At 36.9% G+C, this 23,953-nt stretch overlaps 6 protein-coding genes across 6 annotated transcripts; 3 read left to right on the forward strand and 3 right to left on the reverse strand.

The window, feature by feature from the left end:
- Positions 1–10: 10 nt before the first annotated feature.
- On the forward strand, positions 11–1,281 carry LOC128860511 (uncharacterized). The gene has a single exon (XM_054098088.1). The coding sequence runs from the start codon at positions 322–324 to the stop codon at positions 940–942; it is 621 nt and encodes a 206-aa protein (XP_053954063.1). The 5' UTR covers positions 11–321; the 3' UTR covers positions 943–1,281.
- On the reverse strand, positions 1,181–2,493 carry LOC128860510 (eukaryotic translation initiation factor 2 subunit 2). Its single transcript, XM_054098087.1, has 3 exons — positions 2,327–2,493; positions 1,767–2,175; positions 1,181–1,705 (listed from the first exon to the last, which is right to left on the reverse strand). The coding sequence occupies exons 1-3, from the start codon at positions 2,339–2,341 to the stop codon at positions 1,182–1,184; spliced, it is 948 nt and encodes a 315-aa protein (XP_053954062.1). The 5' UTR covers positions 2,342–2,493; the 3' UTR covers position 1,181.
- Positions 2,494–4,196: 1,703 nt separating this feature from the next.
- Positions 4,197–8,368, reverse strand: LOC128860528 (phosphoacetylglucosamine mutase). The gene is made up of 3 exons (XM_054098113.1): positions 7,906–8,368; positions 4,997–6,434; positions 4,197–4,937 (listed from the first exon to the last, which is right to left on the reverse strand). The coding sequence occupies exons 1-3, from the start codon at positions 8,004–8,006 to the stop codon at positions 4,830–4,832; spliced, it is 1,647 nt and encodes a 548-aa protein (XP_053954088.1). The 5' UTR covers positions 8,007–8,368; the 3' UTR covers positions 4,197–4,829.
- Positions 8,369–13,010: 4,642 nt separating this feature from the next.
- LOC128860513 (melanotransferrin) lies at positions 13,011–17,298 on the reverse strand. The gene is made up of 8 exons (XM_054098090.1): positions 17,132–17,298; positions 16,383–16,816; positions 16,186–16,319; positions 15,947–16,107; positions 15,367–15,875; positions 15,135–15,299; positions 14,413–15,079; positions 13,011–14,348 (listed from the first exon to the last, which is right to left on the reverse strand). The coding sequence occupies exons 1-8, from the start codon at positions 17,187–17,189 to the stop codon at positions 13,957–13,959; spliced, it is 2,520 nt and encodes an 839-aa protein (XP_053954065.1). The 5' UTR covers positions 17,190–17,298; the 3' UTR covers positions 13,011–13,956.
- A 1,513-nt stretch (positions 17,299–18,811) lies between these two features.
- LOC128860514 (phosphomannomutase) lies at positions 18,812–19,826 on the forward strand. Its single transcript, XM_054098091.1, has one exon. It carries the CDS (start codon positions 18,973–18,975, stop codon positions 19,741–19,743), a length of 771 nt encoding a protein of 256 aa, XP_053954066.1. The 5' UTR covers positions 18,812–18,972; the 3' UTR covers positions 19,744–19,826.
- Positions 19,827–21,545: 1,719 nt separating this feature from the next.
- On the forward strand, positions 21,546–23,555 carry LOC128861389 (kelch domain-containing protein 4). The gene is made up of 4 exons (XM_054099508.1): positions 21,546–21,791; positions 21,851–22,156; positions 22,212–22,632; positions 22,705–23,555. Exons 1-4 carry the CDS (start codon positions 21,678–21,680, stop codon positions 23,394–23,396), a joined length of 1,533 nt encoding a protein of 510 aa, XP_053955483.1. The 5' UTR covers positions 21,546–21,677; the 3' UTR covers positions 23,397–23,555.
- Positions 23,556–23,953: the final 398 nt, after the last annotated feature.

Raw genomic sequence — 23,953 nt, forward strand, 5'->3', positions numbered from 1 at the left:
ACGATGCGAACTGAGACGGTATTGCCAGGCGCAAAGTATATATATACATAAATAGATTAAAACATATTGTGAAATCACACGAATAATTACTTATAAAAAAGGGAGGCTTCTGATATCTTTATTGCATGAAAAAGTGAATTTATTGCATGAATAAATACTTGTTCTAAAAATTGTCTACAACAAAATTACAAGGGCATCAAATTATATTAGCTGACTTCCGTATTACATTTGAATGGTTCGTTGGGTGATCATCAGATTAAATCAAAGAAAACCCGCCTAAATTGAATATTAAATACTAAGTTATTATACTAATATATTCGTATGGCAGGAGCAAGTAGAAGTGAAAGCCTGGAAGAACAATTTTCTACCAAATGTAGTTTAAGAACATCGAAAAGTGTAAACAAACCTCTGGAGTGTATACCGCTGCTGTTGTCCGAAGTTCTGCGTTGTAAGGCAACATCTTCACCCGCAGTTTATGAGGCTTTTGATGGTGCGTTGATATTTCGTACAATGATATTGCATGCACGTGTTGTTGGTAAAATAATGCTTGGCTGTAAAAACGGGCAATATAAATTTGAAATCGACGATTGTACCTCAGTTTTGCCGCTAATTTTTCGAAAAAAACAAGAAGATATTAACGAAATTCAACGCTTGAAAAATGAAGTGTCTGCAAGAATAGCAGGCAAGCAAGGAAAATATATTTTAGATGCACTACAAAGAATACTGGATGCAACTGGCAAGCAGCTGGACCCATCTCGTATTTCCGTTGGCAATAAAATATTTATATTTGGCAGGCCAAATTTATTTCGAGATCAAATAAGTATTTTTGGATTTAGCTGGGATTTGGATGAAGGTTCTGATAGAAGTATGGAATTATCTTTTAAAGATGAGCTTATTGAGTGGTATATGAACATATACCAACACAATCAACCAGCAAAATAAAAATCGTAATTGTGTATTGTTAATAATATTGTTTTAATGATTTATTTTAACGATCGGTTTTCTATTTTTTTTATTTAATGGTTTGTGTTTAAAATTTAAATAAAAAATATTAATACACGCCTAATAGAACGTGCTCCATTTTTTCTTTGTTCTTTGTCATATATTGAACTTTTACATCTAAATATTTCTCCGTTAGAAAAAGAACGATAAAAATCCTAGTCTCGTAAAAATAAAATATCTTATGATGTTTTCGCACGAATCGCAGCTCGTTTTCCAGTAACGGCTTGGAAACCAGATTTAATACTTGCTACGGAACATCTGGATCCACAAGATTCACACTGTAGGAAAAACAATCGGGTATCCTTTTGCAGAATAGTTTCGGGGGAGCGGCAGGTGTGGCAGGTCACGTACTCTTTGATATAACGACGCAGTACATTTTCAATTTGTTTAGGTTGAAAACGACCTTTAATAATAAGTTGTTGGTTTCCGTCCATTGAACCACTCGTACCTAATTCAGCTAACAAAAAGTCCAATAAATGTTTTGGTAGCCGATGCAATGTTTTCGCTATATCCATAAAATTAGCAAATGAAGTTTTCTTAGTGCCGACACGCAATACTTGAGGAGGTCTCATAACAAATTTCGGCTTACGTCCTGCTGCCATATCAGGATTTTTATCGAGAATGATTTCGAAAACACGGTTCAATAACTCGTCATATGTGTAATCACGATCGGATCCGGCCCAAGATGAACTGTTATCGTCGACTGCAAAAGAAATGTTACTGCGTTTTTAGACATAAGCTTAGCAATATGTTTAAAAACTTACCATTCTCTTTGTCCTCGCTTTTGTCTTCTTCACCTTTGTCTGCAAAGAGCTCATCCAAATCCTTCTTTTTACTCTTCTTTTTCTTTTTGGCCATTGAAAAGTCCATATCTAAATTGATGTCATCTTCTTCAGGTTCCTCCTGCACAGCAATGTTTCCCTCCTCTTCATCTTCTTTAGCTGATGGCAATGCACCTTCAAGCTCATCTAAATTGAAAGGCTTCTTCTTCTTTTTTTTCTTCTTGCCGAAACTTTCTAAATCCAAGTTGTCGTCTAAATCAGCAGCCCCGGTATCCATTGGAGCCTCCTCCTTAGGTTCCTCTTTTTTGCTGCCATCATCAAGACCAAGTGCAGCGTCAAGGTCGAAGGTCTTCTTCTTCTTCTTTTTCTTCAATAATGTTGGATCGAACCCCTGTTTTAATATACATTTTTGCAATCAAAAATAAATCCGGGAATACACATAACCTCAAAACAACAAAAATGTGTGATAGTGATACAAACTTACACGTTTCACTATTAAACCACTATCACCGTTTTTTGCTTCAAAATAACATATAACTTACGTCTTCAGCGTCCATAACTAGTTCTTAAATTAAATTAATATTTGCTTTTATCAAGGTTTACAACGAATTTTACTTGAAATTACTTTTTTAGCAAAATAGTAGTCGCTTATTGCATCAGACAATTTTGTTCCGTTTAGCTGACAAGGCAATTTATGTAGGAATGAAAATTATTACAATGCACAGAGAAATATCGATACTTTTACCACATTTATCGATGATTTTAGGAACATGGCGATGAAAAAGTAGATGGTTTTTTAAAATAGCAATATAGAAAGTGTTTACACAAAATGTTGGATTAGATTTATGTTCAGAATAATGATACCAATTGACTTGGAACCACGGTTCTAAGAAGTCTTAAGAAAATATTCACATTTTATTCAAACCACAAATTCTCGTTGTTTTCAAAGCGTCCCGTACAAAGGTTTTGAAAAATTGTGTTATTTTTCCATATGCAAAATATCAATATAAACATATACCTATGATATACAGAATGCAGAAGTGGCGCGCATCTCGCACCGCTATTCCGTTCTCAGTGAATTTGACAGAATCACTATATGTGTACGTCACACTTGTGCAATTTATTCGTAGGTTGCTGGGCAAATTTCTTCTTCTTGAATTTTTATTTAAGTTTTTACATTTCTACACGCAACTTCGCCAGTGTGACAACACGCATATCTAATGAGTGCAATCTTGTATTCTATCATTCTTCATACATACAAGCAGTGGGACTAATCTTTGAAAATGCCACAAATCAATGAAGCAAACCGACTTCTATGACATCGGGTGTCAGAATTCATGCTAAATTCATTAACCAGGCTTGTTATGTGTACACATGATTCAATGATAAATTATTGAATCATGATGTGTACGCATTTATGGAAATGTGGAGTTGCGAATACGCAAAGCCAAAAATTATTAATTGAGATGACGCACTACAGACAACATCCACAACTATTTATGTAAACTCTGCCTTAGAGGAATTCGATTTTTTTTATATTCATCGGACTTGATCCAATATCGAAGGATTTTAGGCGACACTAATCTATAGATTAGCTGTGACACAAATAACGATATTTTGACAGTTTTTTGTACGCATTCCCGACCAGTGCTGTAAAGAGTTTTATTGAAGTTGGAGAGATTTCGTTTTGGGAAACCTAAGCTTGCAAAAATATTAAATTTACAGTTTCGAGCAAAATAATTGCAGTTGCCGAAGAAAATTTTATCCATCATTGAGTTTTATTTTATAGACGGCTTTTAAATTTTACCTTTTATTTACCAACACTAATAGTTAAAAGCAACAATGTTCGAATAACGGTAGGTTGGCTTAATATAGCAACATTTTAAAATTTGTTGCACTAAGCGATTTATAAGGCCAGAATAATAATTCTAAGGAGAATGGAGAAATATTTTACGCAGTGATGAGATCAAAATTGTTCTTCATCACGGAAAATGGTCACGGGTATTGTGAAAGTCCATCTAACGCGTAATAACACGATACATAAGGAAAACACTTGAACAAGGCGGATTAGTTATTATGGTATCGACATGTTTTTCCTATCAAGAAGTTGCTCTGATTCGGCTGATTGAAAAAGGTTTTGGATCAATATCTGTATGTGAATACATTGCAAATGTACATTATCCCTGCACCAGGCAATGATCCAAAATATACCAGTAAAGTGGATACGCAATGGCTTCTGAATAATAGGATAGAGGTTATGGAGAGGCCAGCTCAATCGGCCTACCTTAATGTCGATTCTATGAAAAAGAGATGTTTTGCAGTCATGAAAAATAAGGCAATGCAACTAAATGTTAGAATTATCCATATAATGTAATACTTTTGCTGTAATTGTCTATAATTTGAAACAAACCAAAATACTGTTATTTTTTTGCTCCATCGTGTTACGTACTTTAAAATAATTATTGCTTAAAATAAAATATAAAATTTTTAAAATATTTTGAATACAGAAACGGATTTAAATTTACAGAATAACTAAAAAACACAAACAATGTCGTTAACATTTTTATTTTACTTATGCATTTTATTACCTAAAATAAATACGATAACAATACAATTTCAGTGCAAAAGAGATGCGTGCAATCTTTTGTTTACAGACGTTGTCACACTAAATATGCACATAAATTAAAAAAGGCATTATTTTGATTAAACACATCAATCTGTGTATATACACTTTTGCACAAATATGTAATTCAACATATCATATATCAGTAATGAATATAAGATTGTTTTTTCTTTTAAAAAGTCTAAAGGCAGTTTTAATCGCACTATTGCATATAAAGATGAAGTAGTAAAATCGAGTTATGCTTTACAGCAACAAACAAACTATTGAAAAAGAGACAAACAGTTTTGTAAATATTATTTTTACTAACTAATCATAAAGAAGGCAAGTAAGTAATATAAGTAAACTTTAGACAAGATATCGTTGTATATCATGATTATTTTAGAATTTTTTGCATAGACGGCAGGCGAAACATTACTTTGAATTTAGATATGAGCACTAATTATTTTTCCAGGATGTATAAGCTCAGGTCCCACGCCGCCTGCCAACTGTTGCACTAAACTTCCCACCTCATAGGCAAGACTCTCAGTTTCCTGAAAGAAAATAAAGACAGATCAAATAAATGTTTGGTTTTTGAGTATAAAGTTATTACATCCTTTGTAGCAGCTTCTGCATAAACGCGAACAACATCTTCTGTTCCTGATGGTCGTACAAATGCGCGGCCACGTTTGTAGTTGGCCACAACCTTGTCGATGGCCTCTTGCAGACCTACTGGTGTAACACAAACTCGCTCCGCATCGGTTGTTGTAATCAAATTACGATCCTGAACTTTGATCTTCAATTGTAGATTGGGCAAATCATCGTACGTCGCAAGCCAGTTTTTCACGTCCCAACCCTTGTGGTTTAGTATCGTTTCGACCAGAAGCATATCGGAAATAGCATCACCTACAGTTTCGTTGATGAGATCCATAATTTGCATTAACGATTTCGCATCGGCGCTCATTTCGGATGCCGCCTTTATCAGACTTTTAGCATTTTCACTGAAAATAACAGTACCGTGGCCGTTCGCTTCAAAATATACACCAATGTCGTATTGTAGGGCTTTATGATGGAGGTGTTTTACGCCCGTGGGTACACAAGCCACTGGTACTTTTAAGGTATTGGAAATATAGTCGGTCGAACCTCCATTGGCGTACGCCGTTTGCACCAAACCCATACTCAGATTAAGCCCGCACCGCTTCACCATATCCATTAGATAGTCGGCCACTAACGTGGCAATTCTATCGCCATCCAATAGTCTAAATTGACCTGCACCGTCGGTGAAGAAGTATACGACACGGTCGGCATCACCGTCTACGCTCACGCAGCGCGTAAATGGTTCCACAATTGGCATGCCTGTAGGCACCACTTGCTTCAATTTCACATAGTCAGCACCACAATTCTCATTGATCTTTCCATCACCCTTGTTAATTACGTCTACCTGCAGGGAATTATGCATACGCTTGAGGAACTGGAGCATCTTGCGTGCACCTACACCATTTGCACCATCGAATACTAACTTATTACGATAATTGCCATTCTCCAGCTTTCCTCCACGTAAAGTCTCAAACGCAGTGATAAGCTTTCGGTAATAGCCCTCCTCGGTAGGTTGCCCATATAATCCTCTCGTATTAGCTGCCACTACAAAAAAGTGCAGCATGGGAGTAGTTATAATACCGAACTCACGCACATTTCCTTTCAGCGCAATAACTCCATCAGCTACAGCTTTTAGAAGACGTGGACTATGATAGCGATTATCCATTCCGACAAAAACATTCGACGACGAACCTACATCGATTTTATTATCGCTTATAATTTTCGCAACATGCGCTTCCAGTTCACTGTCCTCAACGTTGGCCAAATCAGTGGCGATAGATTCCCAGCTGGCCTCTAGCATTTCACCCTTTGGATCTATTAATTTGACTCCATTGTCCGGCTCCGGATTGTGTGAGGCAGTAACCATGACACCTATAACAGCACCGCCACGAATACGAGAACGTAGTGTAGCCAAGACACCCATACGATACATAATACTATCTAGGAATTCAGCTCTGAAAAAGAATAAATATAGTTAAATAATTAAAAACTACTATATAGTTTGTTCAGTGTAATGCTCAACAAACTTGTATTGGTTTATCAGTGGCATTGTTCCTATTATTTTACTTTTATTTACACAGAAAGATAATTGCCTGATAAAGCACACCCTTCAGCAAATTATATGAAAGTCAAATGTTTATGTACAAAATGTAATTGTTGTACATGCTTATATCGCTCCTTGCATTATATGCACTTTCACATATTGTATAAAATAGGAAACACTCTTAATTGAGCCCAGCCTAAAGACAGCAGATTAAGAATATTAAGTGTATGTTAGCATGCAAAGCTTAAATACGTTATAACAAAGAGTTCATTACTAATACTGTCGCAAAAACTTTACCAATATAACATCTACAAGTAATTTCTCTTCAAATACGGTAGACGATCTGGTAATTTAGTTTTTTGCCTTGAAGTCTTTTTTATGGAGTTGGGAAAAAGAAATATTATAAGAACAAATAAAAAAAAGGAATACAAATTTGGCAATGTTGAACGTATGAACATGTATATACATATGCTCATATATATGTACATACCTACATTTGTAGAAGTATACAAGAAAGGTTTTATAAACCCAATGTACAAACATATATTTCTCCGTTGCAAAAGAAAGAGAAGTGGGCAGTAATGGGCGGTAGGTGATTCAACTCATGAAATACATAGGAATACGACCAGCTGTGATTCACCTGCACACAACGCCCCAGTTTGTGGCTGCTTGGCCTCAATGTTCTTTGGTTCAATAATTCAATGAAATTGGCTGTCAGACAAAAAATTCTACGAACATAGAAATTTATATCGGTACCACGGAGTGGAATTGTACTTTTTTCTATTACAAATTACTCTTTTTTTTGGCAGAACACTGCAGTTACTGTATATAAATAAGTGTGGATATGTAAATGCATTTACTCTCATAAATACAATGTATGTATGTATGTACATACATGCGTGCTTTAACCTTTAAGCAATAGAGCCCTTCCCATACAAAAGAAAAAAAAAACTTTTTTTTGTCTGTCAACTTTTTGGGAGAAATGAGGGCAAGTAGGCGATAGGATAGGGTTCTTTTTACAATCCAGAGGGGTTTTATGTAAAAACGGTGTTGCGAAATATATAATTTATACCACATATTTACAATAAAACCAATTCTATAAATAAAAATCTTGACATGGGAACGTGCGGGAGAACAAACATGTACATACATACACATAAGTATATATGTATATACATGCACATATTATGGTTAACGCGGATGCTATTATATTCATATCTAGGAAGAGGCCAACACCAACAATAAATTCACTAATTTATCTTGCACACGTTAAACCAAATAAAAAGGAATTAGGTTGTTTGCACTTTGTCACATTCTATTCTAACTTTTACATTGATCAGAAAAGCATACCATTTAAAAAATATATTTATTTTTACACTTACTTGCCACGAAATCCAGCGGTGCCATATTGTACTGGGGTTGAAGACTTCTTTGGATACATTTCCCTTGCAAACGCGTACACAGTTCGTAGATTAATGGACATTTTCTCAAATTATTTAGTTCACTGTGCTTCACTCAATTAAAAGTTGAAATTCAAGTTATTTGCCAACGCAACACAGTTAAACGCGTTTAAATAAACAAGACGAAATCAGCTGCAGAGAGAAGCACAGTACGATGATTTGAAACCGGGAAGACTAGAGTTTGAATTTCCAACAATAATTTTATAAACAATTGCATAAGTCCGGGTGTTGGGATGGTGGTGTAGAATGCGTGCTTTAAAATTTGGGTTTCCCACCTATTGTCTACGTCCTAAACCGAACTCGTAATTTTTGAATGGAAAGCAAAATATCCGGAGCAACCGCAATAGTATCTGATCCGACGGAGTTAATGAACGAAAATGCTTAAATGTCAAATAAAAGCAAAAGCAAAACAATGCAACCACACTGTAAAAAAATTGTATTTCTCTAAAGTCGATTACTTTTTCCATTAAGGGTCGGTTGATCAATGCTATGCTTTCCAGTCACACTAAAGTGATAATCTCATATGCGGAATTATCGAATAAGATTGCGATAATTAATCTACCTAATAATAATGCCTTCGAGTTCTCTGAAGGAGGTGATTTTCTGACGAGAAGATACTTGTCCAAACCGCAAATTACATTCACTACAAGTCGAGTTTAACTTGAAATAATAATAAAAGGCTATCGGGATGCAATGGGATACGGAGCGAGACGAGCTGAAGCTTGTCATCACATTATGTCCAAATTGACCCGGAGCTGTTACATGGAAGACGTATCCCGACGAAACGCAATTTACTATACATTTGGCACGGGTTGGAAAGAAGACTTCTGGGAAGAGGTCAGACGATCATCTCAAGACTTAAATTACAGGCAACAATATTGACGTTTCGTTACCGGTAAACGGCATTGGGCTACCATAGCGCATTCGAAGGCGTGGAAAGCTTCAGATCACAGAAAATATAATAAGTATCTATTTAGCCTATCGGCGGATGCCGTAGCCGAATGGGTTGGCGTGTGACTATCGTTCGGAAGTGTACGGGTATGAAACCCCGAGCATAAGACACCAGATACGAGACACAGTTGAAAAAGGCTCCTCATAAAAAACCATCTGCTGTGCGGATGCGGCATAAATCTGTAGGTCCCTGCATTTTTGGGAAAATAATAAGAAGCGCACCACAAATAGGCTACCGGCTCGCTAAATCCTGCAGATTTTGGAACGAGATTTCACCGCAAGGCACGTGAATCGTTCTTCTCCTATTTTCAGATTACTGCCCAGGGATCATCTCCCATTAAGAATACGCCAGAGAAGTCAATATCACCAAAATATACAAATTTGTAAAGGACACCGACCTATAGTACTCCGTCGTACATTCCCATGGCAGCTTATTCTACGTTACCGGAATGACTCGGGGTTTTCCCGACCAAGGGCTATCGCCCCAGTAAACTAGCCTTTTCTAGTGCACCGTACCCCGTACCCCACTCCGTCGTATCTCACTCAACACATGTCACCAGTCAGCAGGAAGCCTCTGCTGCTAGCACTGCATTTTCTTCAGTCTACTTCATAATCATCATCAATTGGCGCTACAGCTCAATTTACTTAATACAAAAATTTTAAATAAAATAAATAAAAATGGGTATCCCATCAGAGGGAGAATATATTTTGATAGCTACCGCACGCCAACGGCCAAGCGATTGAACCACGAAACCAATAAATTAATTCGGTTGCCGCAGCTGCGAGTAAAAGCCGAACATTTGATGGCGTTGATCTATAAGTAATTATTGTAGAGGGTGTTCAGATTGGGGGTATTTTTTCCAATAGGGTATTTTGGGTTTGGGTTTTTCAAACTAAATACAGTAGGTTCTGTTTTATGCGGCTTTTTTTTATGCGGTTTTGAAATAGTGCGGTTTTTTTTAAATTACAAAATGCATGTCGACCTATCGGGAATTGTACATATAAACAAGATTCTAAACCAGCTAAGCAAAAACTCATCACAGATTACATCAGAAATGCTAGCCCTACAAGTATGGAACCGCCTGCATAACTATTTAGATCAGACGTGTACATTTCCTAAAGTGACGAAAGTGATTTTACGCCAAATCCGAACGCGCAACATGTGGGTATTGTCTGATTATATTTTTGACTTAAATTTATTTTTCGATTCTGACGTTAAAGATATAATTTTCAAAAATATTGGAGGTTGAATTAGTTTTAAAGGTGACACACAGATGGCGCTATTTATCACTTTATCGCGTTGGCAATACTGAATATATATTCATGACAAAGCCTCATCCCTAGGCTTTGTTTATCAGTATCTGTCATTTCGCTGAAGTATAAACAATGCAGTGTTTTCGTGCTCCGAGTATGTCAACTTTCGTGCCGTCGAAACGCAATTTGCGGGAAGCTTTGCTTTTCTGCTTCAATTTGAAAAAAAATACAGCCCAAGCGAAGCCCAAAGTGAATTGCTGCAGGAGGCCTACCCAGACCATACTCCGTCGATTTCAACATGTGAGTACTGGTTTCGACGATTCAAAAGTAGTGATTTTCACACCGAAGACAAGGAGCGTCTTGGCCAGCCCAAAAAGTTCGAGGACGCGGAATTGGGGGAATTGGTAAACGAGGACTCGTGCCAAACCCAAGAAGAGCTTGCTGAATCATTGGGCGTTGATAAATCAACCGTTTGCAAGCGATGGGATCTAAAGCGATGGGAATGATCCAAAAGCAAGGACATTGGGTCCCGTACGAGTTGAAGCTGCGCGACGTCGAACGGCGATTTTTTACGTGCGAATTGCTGATCGAGCGACAAAATCGGAAGGGTTTTTTGCATCGAGTGGTGACTGGCGGCGAAAAATGGATCCACTACGATAACCCAAAACGCAAAAAATCATGGGGTTTGCCCGGCCACGCATCAACGTCGACGGCCAAGCAGAATATTCACGGCAAGAAAATCATGCTCTGCATTTGGTGGGATCAGGTCGACGTCGTATATTTTGAGCTGCTCCAACCGGGCGAAACAATCACGGGGGATCGTTACCGACTGCAATTGATGCGTTTAAGCCAGGCATTGAAAGAAAAACGGCCGAAAACGGTAAAAAGGCACGACAAGGTTATTTTGCAACATGACAACGCTCGGCCGCATGTTGCTCAACCTGTCAAAAAATACCTTGGAACGCTTGGCTGGGAAGTGTTACCCCACCCGCCGTATAGTCCAGACATAGCTCCCTCCGATTATCATTTGTTCCGGCATATAAGTCTCGATTTGGCGGACCAGCGGTTCTCCTCGTACGAGGCTACCAAAATATGGGTTGAGTCATGGATAGCCAAGCAGCGGCCAGAATTTTGGAGGAACGGCATTCGGAAATTGCCCGAAAGATGGGCGAAAGTTGTAGCTAGCGATGGCCAATACTTCAAATAAAATATTTTGTACCGTTTTTTCACAATAAAGCCCCAAATCTTCGAAAAAAACCTTTAAAACTAATTCATACAATATTTTGTTTATGCGATTTTATTTAATTATTTCAGATTCATGCGGTCTATGGAACGTATCTATAGTAATAATATGGGTCTAGTGCCCTTTTTTATGCGATTTTATTACATTATTTCAGATTTATGCGGTTTTAGCATTTGAAACGTATCTATAGTTTTACTATAAAACTGGTAGCTTTTTTTATGCTGTTTCTTGCGGAACGTATCTACCGCATAAAAACAGAACCTACTGTAAGTAAAATTGCTACTTTCGGACTGAAGAGCAACCCGAAGCCAATTGAGACATTGAAAACAACCGTTTGCTGCGGCCTGTGGGCTGGAAGAGCCATCAACCCATATTTCTTCAAAGACGAGGTTGAAGCCAATTTAACTGTGAATGGCGGACGCTATTGCGCCATGTTAAACGACTTTTTGATTCCAAAAATTGAAGCCCGTGATCTCCACATCATAAACACATTTGGTTCCAACAAGACGGCGCTACTTGCCATACATTCCGTGAAACTGCGACGTCGTTTCGGTGAAAAATTTATCTCTCGTCACGGACCAGTGGATTGACCTCCAAGATCGTGTGATATCACGCTTTGTGGATAAACCAGCTTCGATTGAGGCATTGGAAGCCAACATTACTAAAGTTATTCCCGAGATACAGACGAAAGTCTTCCAGCGAGTCATTCAAAATTGGTGTTTACGGACGGCAGAGTTACGGCCAACTTTTGGAAGGTTGAAAAATAAAAGTCATGAATGGTTCTACACAAAATAATAAAGATTACCCAATCAATTTGACTTTTCGTTGTTTTATTGCAATTTAAAATCAGATACCTCTAAATTGATTAAGCTTTATTAGTATAGGTGGTAATAAATGACACTGGTCACTTCTTACAAATGCGTTGGATGGGTAATTCGCAGAAATTGTATTGTGCGCAAAATATCAACATAAAAACAATACGGCGTCAACGGGATGAGAATTGTCTATTAGAATGGACCAAGTTTTCCTTTTCATCACGAATTGCTGCTGCTTCGAATGTGGGGCACAACTATGTCTTGAATGTCGAAAATGCAATACTAATTTGTATTCTGAGTAGTTTGTAGCCTATCAGAGTAATAAGCCACGGTACCAAGCCAAAATTTTCAGACCAAAATAATAAGCTTTTATGGTTTTGCTATAAACATTTTATTAAAAGAATTTTTCCAACAAAATTAAATATTATTATGTAGACAATTCGCTTATATTTTTACATACTATGGGTAAAAAAGTACCCAGTCAAATAAATTGATATTTTCTCGTATATTGTTAATAATAATGGATGGAATGATAAAAAAAGTGGAAAAATATATTTGATAACGTTTTAAAAATTACTTAGTCGCCCTATTTTCTATCGCTATATTTTTCTCACTCAAAATATTCAATTTTTTGACATCTGATAACTCCCAGTGATTAAGGGAATCGCAATGTGGACCCTGCTGTGCGAATATTGTTGCATTCTTAAGCTAAAAAAATATTCAAAAAACATGTTCATAATTCTTACTAAAATTTAAAAAAAATATAAATTTTCATAATAGGGCTATAATTGGTTCTGATTTAAAATTTATTTTAAGAGATTCTTTTCTGTTACAATAGTAAACGTTGGACGGAATGTTATATGTATATAAGGCACTCACTACTTATGCTTACAGACTATTGAAATTATATTCAGCAAAAATATTTGTTGCTTATTCGTCATATGTATGTGTGTACATATATAAAAGCATAGATTTTTGTTCAATAACTTGTGTTTACAATTTGTACGCGCATGTACCCTATTTATTATGCCTATATGTACTCAGAGCTGGGTCGTAAAATGAGTTCTTTGAGAATGTAATGCTTCTAATCAACAACGAAGGAATTTATTACTTTTTCAATACCTTAGAAGTATTTTTTTCAATCCCATTAGCTACACCGACCTCGATTTTTCTTTCCCACAACAATGTTTACTAATATTCTTAATTCGATGGCCTAGTTAAATCTTAATTGTTACATAATCTATAAAAAGTTTTTGTTTCATAAACTTGATAATGAAATAAATAAATAAAATATATCAAGACTCGATTTTAAGTTTTGAAAACAATACAAATTTCCCATTGCACATTCGTAAATTAACTTTTAGTTTCTCAATTACTTTTATAATTCCTTTGTGGAATTGAAAAAAAAAACTACTAAAGTACTCTTGCAATTCTAGACGTTGGAAAAAACTTACATTGCTAGCACATTATTAATTCCAAATGCAAAATATAATTCCTTGAAATGAAATTGCAAAATAGTTACTTCTGAATTTACTTCTAAGGAATGGAAAAAGCAACAATCATTTTCCTGGGGTCTGCAGGAGTTGATTACTAATTACTATTACTGAGGAATGCTTATACTTAACTATTTGCTTGTAAGAGCGCTAGTTTTGGGATATTTTGTTTTTTGTATATATATTTGATATGTAAACTGGAGGCAACTCGAATTCGTCAGACCCTTAGTAGTACAGCACTAATTGCGAGGAGTGGCAATGAAGCAACTAATTGGCCTGTCCCAGCATAACAGTCGGTGATGCGGCGAGCACGCATAAAGTTGCTGCCCAAGTATATATCATACCTTCGTTGCTCGGGTGGTATGACACGCAACTGTCGCGTAGCATCTTGGAAGATGAGGTCGTAAAAACCCATCGGTGAAGAAAACATGCTGAAGGTGAACGAATCGACATCCTTTCGACCATACAGTTGTAGGGCGTAGGTTAGTAAATTAATGTATGCATTGACTTGGGTTTCATTGTAGTTGACGCCACCACGCGTTACAATTGCATTGGCTTTTACCTTACCCAAATTACACTTCCTGTAGTCTTGCAGTTCTGCTCGAGTACCTAAATTAGTAAATAGAAACGAACTGTATGTTTTTGTCTTGTTACGATTATTTAGGTCGCCTACCATCAGTGCACAGCAGTTCAAAATCATCATTAAGCGCATTTCTTGCCCACCACTCTTTGCGTTTGCCACCCGTACTCTCCATAACGGTTGTGTGCTTCATGAAAGCCACATGACCACCTCCCTCCACGAGGCAACGGAATGCACCTGTGTGGCCATAGTAGTCTTCGGACGCATCACGTCTGCAATACCGATAACTTGTGCCATGACAAAGATCACACATTCTATCATAAGGTACGCCAGTGTTATATTCATTACTGATAGCTCCTGGTACACAAGATTTGGTGAAGTATTCGGCTGCAGCACGCACCGAATCACAACCATATGGGCGTATCCAGCCATTTGAAATAAGAAACGCCATTGGGTAGGTCCAACCAGCCGCAGTATTAATACCAGTGTGACAAGTATATTTGCCTTTGAGATAAGTCAGTTCGGTATCGGGATCTTCTTCCTTAGCAACGGCTACAACATAATACTCCGGCTCGTCCAAATTGTAAACCTCAGACATAAAAGGCACTAATTCATAATTTAAACCTCCGGTATATACATCACCCGCGTCGAATACTGCGATGTCGGCTTTGCCTGATTGGATCCATTGCATGCAATTTATATGCGAGTGCATCTTCTTGCATATTAGCTCAGGTTTTAAGAGCTGAGCTTTTAATGCCGTCTAAGAAATAAGGAATATTCTGATAAATTCCATAAATAGATATTGAAAAGCAAACCTTCATTTTGATGCATTTCTCTAGTTCGGGATCAGAGGTTACACATAGAGTCATACTTGGTACTGGACACTCACGTATGCCATAGATATACTGCATGGTATTTTGCAAATATTTACTGAAGGATTGATCATCTTCTGCAATGGGAGATAACGAACGAGCCGAATCCTACACAAAAGATATGCACAAAATTTACTGAATTTGTATTTTTATTTTATTGAATATTATAACTCACTTGGAACATTAGATTCGCCTTGCCATACCGGCGTGACTCAAATATCCTGAACTTTTCATACAAAATGGATTCGTTGGTACCTTCCCCGTAGTTCCGTTCTGTTGTGAAACTTGAATCTAAGCGATCATTACGAAAACCGATGTTCCCACCATCGTAACTATTTCGATTATATGTATTGGATGTGTCATATGGGTTATTGATATTTACACCATACGGGTTGCCGTACTGATCTTTGTTATTATTGTTATTGTAATTGAAATTATTGTTGCCATATTCCGTATTACCACGCAAGTTCTGCTGTTCGGCTTCATCGCGCAAAGCATCTGAGTAAAGTTCAATTATGCGTCGTAAAAATTGTTGAAATTTCTTTCGCTCAAGTGAGTTTCTAGCAGATGAAGTAACTATAGCATCGGAAGGAATAATACCCCAGTTGCAATGCCGATATTCGGTTACAGGCATGCGACGGCCGTCTCGACAAAGTAGTTCAAATCGATCGGGTGATAAGCTTTCTAATTTTATTATAAGAAGTTATGAAGAATAAGAAGTTATGTTTTAAATTTTAATATTTAATAGAACTTACTGAATTCATCAGTTTGTAACATTTCTGTAACGGTTAAGTCGCGTAAAAAAGCTACCTCTCCTGCTTCCAGAAGACAACGGAAAGCGCCGTCATAGCCATAGTATGGATCTCTCGCTGAACATCTGCCACCAGGTATTTTACCAGTGCATAGTCTACAGAGTCTATTAACAAAAATTTTTTCAATAATTTTTTTTTTAATTTCTCCATCGCTATACTAATGACTGGCGAATAAAACATACTTATCTGAATTATCGCCAATTGGATTGTATTTGTTGATCAATGAATAAACGGCACAAGAATTATTAAAGTAGTTTGCTGCTGTCTTTACTTGATTATTGCAGTCCACTATTTCCATCCCTCCGTCACGTTGCAACTAAACGTACAAAAACCACACTCTTATCTTTCAAGTAACAGGCATATTAGTGTATAAGTTTACCGTATATATAGGCACAATCCATCCGGCCATGCTACCCACCCACGGGAAGCAGGCACGTTTATTTCGCAGATCGCGTAAACTGTAGACATCTTGTAGTGTATCTTTTTTAATTACAGCCACAGCATGATAATTCGTCAGATTTCCAACAAACTTCTCTTGCATTATAGGCACTAGGGATTTGTATCTACCTGCAGAGAATACGTCGCCAGCATCAAGCGTTGTTACATGAGCTTTGTCGCGATCAATGTGGTGAATACATTCGTCGGCGCTGTACCCCAAAAAACACGTCAAATTTAGAAATGCATCATCGAAAATGGCTCGATCTCGTTCGATAGCAACAGTCAGGTTCTGACATTTATATTGTTCTTCTAAGCTTTTCGTGCACCAAATTAGATTCTTCACTTGTTTTTCATTTTCATAGTGGTGCTGAGAATCTGCGAATGGGAATAAGAGATTCGTTTAGATACAAGTTCTATTATAGTCAATCTTGCGCCTAATTAAAGATTGGCAGTCAACCACCTGTGGAGCAAATATCAAAATTCTATCTAACTCTTGTAAAGCGGAATCCTAGCAATCTAGCCCTAAGCATTTTTCATCATTATATATTTAATGAATATGTGGGAGCTCAAATAAAGAAACGCCCCATTAGTTAGTTAGACCTTTGAATGCGTCATTATTGTAATGCTGCTTCTTCCTATTAGTTTTGGGGCATCTTAACTTTCACGTTAACATGTATTTTATTTCCTTACCTATGCACTTCTCTTGCAGCAGGCACAGAAAAATAGTTAGCAAACATATTTTAAACATTTTCACTATGTTTCCTAAAAAAATAAACCACCTAAATATATTGTTTACTGCAACTAATGAAATGACACACCCAACAAAATGTTTAGAATGGCGGCAGTGAACGCATCAATAAACTGGTGACAGCGAACGTCAGTGAAAAGGTAAGAAAAAGTCGAGGCGAATTTACACAAGCTGACTTCGATAGAGCAACAACAAATCGCAAGAAATACATAAATCAGTTGTTCCACCGAAGTCGGCTTGTGATTTATGAAGTATTAAGTAATCATAAATTTCAATGAACAGTTTTGGGTGTTTGGTCGAGCTCCTCCTCCTATTTGTTGTATGCGTCTTGATGTCGTTCTACTAATGGGGGGACCTACATTTTTAAGCCGACTCCGGTCGTCGGCACATATTTGTTCAATGAGATTCGAGTCTACGTCTTCCGTATGGCAGTCACACACCAACCATTCGGCTAAGATGGCACTCGAAATTTAATTTAACAGCTTAATATGTATTTATACATTAGTTTTTTTTCGTTATTCTCTTATTTTGGCAATAATGATAGAATAAGAGATTGTATCTTCCGAACTCGCGAAATTATATGTTTGTGAAAATTCTAAATTGTGACATTTAAACTAATGCATTAATCACCTATAAATCCACCAAATTAATCTACCCGTTCACATATGGCAGACTACCTACAAAATGGACAATCAGCTTTCAATATTGCTTTGAGAGTTTTTTCTGCATAGAAATTATGTTGGTGGAATATTTGGGTGTTTTTGGTATCTTAAATTATTATTAACGATATGAAGAAAATACAAGGAGAAGGAATAGCTAATTTAATTGCACAATTGGCTGCTGATAATAAACAGTTGGAGGAAATTCGTAAATGACGTTTAGAGAGGTTTCAAAAAATTATGGCAGCAATACACATTCGAAATTCGATATTAAATTTTATAAGAGGACACATACTTTTTTCTGTTATATGAATGCATAGTAAATAATATTTAACAAAAGTTTTATTAGAATTGTTTTCTTTGTCGGCATTCATTTCATTTAATTTTTTAATTTTGTTGTTTCTCCTTACATTCGTAATAATAATTATCGATAACACAGAAAACGCAGGGTTGTATTGCAAAAAATATCGATATTATCTAGGATTATTTTATAATCTCAGATTTTGGGAGAGAAATTTTGTATGGGAAATCGCGCTTTTTAATTACGGATTGGGTGTTAAGCACGAAAAGTAGACCATCTTATTATATGGGAACATATTATAACTCATATGGAACATCTCACTACTATTAGATACTCGTAAGATCAAACATTAGTAAAAAATTTCAATTTAAGTTTAAAATGTTTTTACTTCACCGGATCTGTGAAAATGCATATAATAAAAATCGAAATAACATATGTCAAAACACAAAGCGATAGATAGCAGTAAGCACCTTCCGAAAACCGATACTTTACTTTTTCACGGTTTTGACAACCGATGACATCAGAGCTGCGAATAAACAAACATTTAGCGTTCAAGACGTCCTATCGGGATCATCGCGAACGCTTTTTTATTTGAATTTTCAGTGTATCTTTAGTATGGCTAATGGCAACACTGCTCAAAAGTCAGCTGATTATCAGCTATCAGCTTCTTAAATTGGATACGTGTAATTGTTGAAAACATTGTAGTCATAGATTGATAACACATTGCCATTAATATTAATAATTCTAATTATTTGCACAAGTTTATTATAATATTTCAGTTACCAAAAGCGCATTTAGTATTAAAAACATTCCATTGAATAAAATGTCGGCAACTTTACAAAGAGACGAGATTTTACTGCTTTTTGATGTTGATGGTACATTGACATATCCACGCTCCAATATCCAACCGGAGTTTGAAGAATTTATTTATTCCAAAGTGAAACCACGGGCAAATATTGCAACTGTGGGTGGATCTGACTTGGAAAAAATGCTTGAACAATTAAATGGTAATAAAATACTTGACCATTTTGATTTTCTATTTCCTGAAAATGGCTTAGTGCAAATTGATCACGGAAAGGAGGCTGGAAAACAAAATATAGTAAAACATTTGGGAGAACAAACATTAAAGCGCTTTATAAATTTCGTACTTCGTTATTTGTCCGAATTGGATTTACCCATTAAGCGTGGAACCTTTATAGAATTCCGCAATGGCATGCTGAATGTTTGTCCAATGGGCAGACAGTGTACGCGAACTGAACGAAATATGTTTGTTGAGTACGAGAAAACACATAATGTCCGTGAAGATATGATAAAAGTACTTCAAAAAGAGTTTGCAGATGTTGATCTGCAGTATAGTATTGGTGGACAAATCAGTTTTGATGTTTTCCCAAAAGGATGGGATAAAACGTATTCCTTACGTTACATCGAGGCGAATTACAATTTTAAAGAAATTCATTTCTTTGGCGATAAGACTGAACCTGGCGGCAATGATTACGAAATTTTTATTGATCCTCGCGTAATAGCACATAAAGTAGCTACTCCTGAAGATACCAAACGTATACTTACTGAATTGCTACAAATAACAGATTCTTGAAGAAATATTGTGTATTTGGTTGTTCGTATTTTTTAACATTTTAAGTTTTTAAAGAAAAAAATATAGTTACGCATTCCCATGAAGCTCGACTATAATTACTTTTGGCTATATTTTCCATTATAGCCAGCAGCACCCCAAAAAGGGTGTAACCGCCCATTATTCATTTATTAATTTAAAGTGTTCAGCATTTTGAATGGATTTCATAACAATCGACTGGGATGGTTATGATCCATATTTTGACAAGGCTGACAAGTAATATTCTAGTGGAAACAAGATAACTGTTTCGGCACAAAATTTGCAGGTTCTAACTGAGTGTGCAAAGGCTAATTTTTTAAAATCACATTCCGGGGGTTTTTCATGGTTACGGTATTTTGCAGCTATACTTGGAAATGAAACTTACTTATACGTATCCGGTACAATTTTTTATATATATACATATATAATTGGAGCGTACACCCTTTTTGAGTGTTTGGCCGATCTTCTCCTATTTATGGTGTGCGTCTTGATGTTGTTCCAGAAATGGAGGGACCTACAGTTTCAAGCCGACTCCGAACGGCATATAATTTTTTCATGGCAGAAATTCACTTAGAGGTTTTGTCACTGCCTGCCGAGGGGCGACCGCTATTAGAAAAAACTTTTTCTTCATTTTGGTCTTTCACCGAGATTCGAACCGGCGTTCTCTCTGAACTCCGGAGGAGTTTGCAAATCTCCAGGCACACTAAACTACGAATATTCGGCTCATGCGTGAAGGCTATAATCCTTCATCAACAAATGCCTAACACCATCAGTATCGACGTTTCCACGACAGTGAGTTTTACGTTACTGAAACGACACGGATTTATATCCGGCCAAGGACTGTCACCCCAGCAGCATTCACCGTATGTAAGTATGGGGAATGTTTATGCTGCTACAACAACAACAACGCACTGTGGAGATTAACGAATGGGGAACCCATCCTTAGGCAAATCATACGCAGAAAGTGGCGATGGATAGGGCACACATTGAGAAAACCACCAGATAGCATCACGAGAATGGCACTGGACTGGAGAAGATCGATGCTACGCGAACTGGCAGATGCCGACATCTCATGGGACGGTGTGAAAACAACATCACAGGACCGTGTACGATGGAAGAATCTTGTCGAGGCCCTATGTTCCCGAGAGAAGTGAACAAGAAATCTCTAATTTTAGAAAAAAACCCTTCAGAGTAAAGTAAAAAAAGTTTTTCTCTCTTCGTTCTACCTATATACCTACCTGGTATAATCCCGTACGATATGCGCCAACGACACATGTAAATGCACAGGCATGGTCAAGGCGAATTTATAGAAAGTGGTGTTATTACAGAAGTTGATTGCTTCTTTTTCAAATCGCCTTTGATTTAGAAATGTCAGTAAGGCCCGAAACAGAATTGCAGCTGGACAGCGAGTAACTTTTGATGATCAGTTGATTCACTTCCGTCAGAAAATTCGACGGTTAAACACAATTGCGACGGGGATATTTCCCATATTATTGCGACGGGACGCTTTTCGCTGATTTTAAGGCGAGCAAACTCGTATGTTACATTTTTCATATAAAAATCAATAATAGAGAGGTTTTCGTTGATACGGACAATATTACCTTTAAAATATGTAAAATAACCTTACCTTTAAATGAATAAATCTAAAAAGAAGTAAAACAAAAAAATATTTATTAAGTTTCTTATAACCTCCTGATTGAAGATTTTTTACCGTGTAGTATTCACATGTCAGTGTTTCTAATTTAGTAGTGAAAAGTTACGCCAACGAGCAACCCTTTCGTGTAGACGAGCAACACTTTCATGTACACGTGCAACCGGTGTTTTATTTAGAATAGGCGTGTAAAGCATACACAACTGTAAGAAATATAAAGCTCTTTGGATCATTATCAAATTTATCATTGAACGCTTAATTGCAAAAAATGGGTAAAAAGGACAAAAATAAGAAAAAAGGTAAAGGCGCTGAAAAGACTGCTATGAAAACAGACAAAAAATTGGCAGCCAAACAAAAACGCATGCTGGAAAAACTTGGCGAGGTAAGTATTAGTAAAAAATTAATAATGTTTGCGTGTCTGACTAACAATTTCAATTGTAGACTGATATAACAGAAGTGGTAGCTAAGTTAGAAGCAGAAGAAGCACGTCGTAAGACTGTCACTGAAGTGGTATGTGCACATCCAAGCCCGCGTTCAAATTTTACTTTTCTTGCTCATCCGGAAAAAGAGGAGCTTATACTTTTTGGAGGTGAATTCTACAATGGGCAACGCGTGTGCGTCTACAACGATTTTTTCTTTTATAATATCGCGAAGAACGAATGGAAACAAGTGCATACACCGGCTGGACCGGCTCCACGTAGTGGTCATCAAATGGTGGCCGTAGCAACAGACGGAGGTCAACTATGGGTAAACCACAAATGAAATTTATTCATATACACTTCTAAATATTATTTCCTTAAAGTTGTTTGGTGGCGAGTATGCTAGTCCGTCTCAGTTACAGTTCTATCACTACAAGGATTTATGGGTAATGAGTATAAAATCGCGAACTTGGGAGAAAATTAACGCGCCAAATGGACCCAGCGCTCGGAGCGGTCATAGAATGGTTGTCAACAAAAAACGCCTTTTTATTTTTGGTGGATTTCACGACAATAATCAATCCTATCGGTATTTTAATGATGTACATATATTTTCGCTGGAGTCCTATACTTGGTTGAAAGTAGACGTTAGTGGTGCTATTATACCAGCCCCACGTTCTGGGTGCTGCATAGCTGCCTGCCCGGATGGAAAACTGCTTATTTGGGGTGGTTACTCGAAAGCAGCAATTAAAAAAGATGCAGATCGTGGAGTGGTACATACCGATATGTTCAGCCTTGTTCCTGACAGTAAGTAATATAATTTTTTAAAATGGTTGTATTTTTAATTTGAATAATAAAAAATCTCTGTTAACATTACAGAGAACAGCCCCAATGACAAATTCAAGTGGGTAACTGTAAAAGCAGGAGGTTACAGACCACTTCCACGCAGTAGTGTCAGTTGTACCACAGCGCCCAACGGAAAAGCATATTGCTTCGGTGGTGTTATGGACATTGATGAAAATGAGGAAGACATCAAAGGTCAATTTGGAGAAGAGCTGATGGCACTAGACCTCAATGCGACGACTTGGCGCTTATTAGAGATTAAGAAAAACGAAAAGAAAGTTGGGAAGAAGCAGGAAGATATGTCGATACAGGACGTGGAAATGGAAGTTGCACCAAAATCAACTGACAAAGTCACCACCGATGGCGTATTTACTGTAACTGTTGCGGGTCCTAGTGGAAACACCTCTTTACCAAAAGTACCCAGTTTATTTCCAAATCGACGACCGAAAAATATACCGTCACCTCGAATGAACGCAGGCTTATGCGTTTGCAAAGGCACACTCTATGTATATGGTGGCCTATATGAAGAAGATAACAAACAGTACACATTTAGTGATTTCTATGCTTTGGATTTGCATAAAATGGATGAGTGGAGAACAATAATTCCCAACAATATGGATGCTCACGAATGGGTTGACAGTGAAAGTAGCGATTCGGATGAAAACGAAAGTACGGATAGTGATAGTGAAAGTACTGATGAAGAAGATGGAGGAATGGATACAGATTGAGTTAAGTAATTGTAAAAAGTGTTCAACATTGTACACCTTAATGAAAAGTCAGTGTAGTGTATCAAAGATTTGCTTTAATGTGCAAATTTAAAAATCAATACGCATACAAATAAAATGTAATCAATATATAAAACATTTGACTTGTAGCATCTTTTGTAATTTATCATTAAAAATTGATATCAACATAAAAAATGCTTATTTTTTCATAAATGAATGAGGTGAAAAAGAGGGGAAAGTTAAAATTTCAGAAACGGCGTGTGGACTACTAGCAAGAGTTGTTAGTAACAAATTAAAAGTTCTTAAAAGTAATTCATATACTTGAAATCGATATGCTAGTGGAATTATTTGGCCTAGCAATTGTACAACGTTGGCGGCCGCCGTAGCCAAATGGGTAGGTGCGTGACTATCATTTGGAATTCAGAGAGAACGTTCCGGCATGTGAAGGCACCCCGCACGACACTAACCATCTTTTCACATGCCCCATAAAACTCACTCATCTAACTCTCCTCTCTCTCCCTTTGGACCTAACCGGTCGAAACAGCAAGTTTCCTGGGCCT

This window comes from Anastrepha ludens, chromosome 4 (assembly GCF_028408465.1).
Source record: "Anastrepha ludens isolate Willacy chromosome 4, idAnaLude1.1, whole genome shotgun sequence".
NCBI lineage: Eukaryota > Metazoa > Arthropoda > Insecta > Diptera > Tephritidae > Anastrepha > Anastrepha ludens.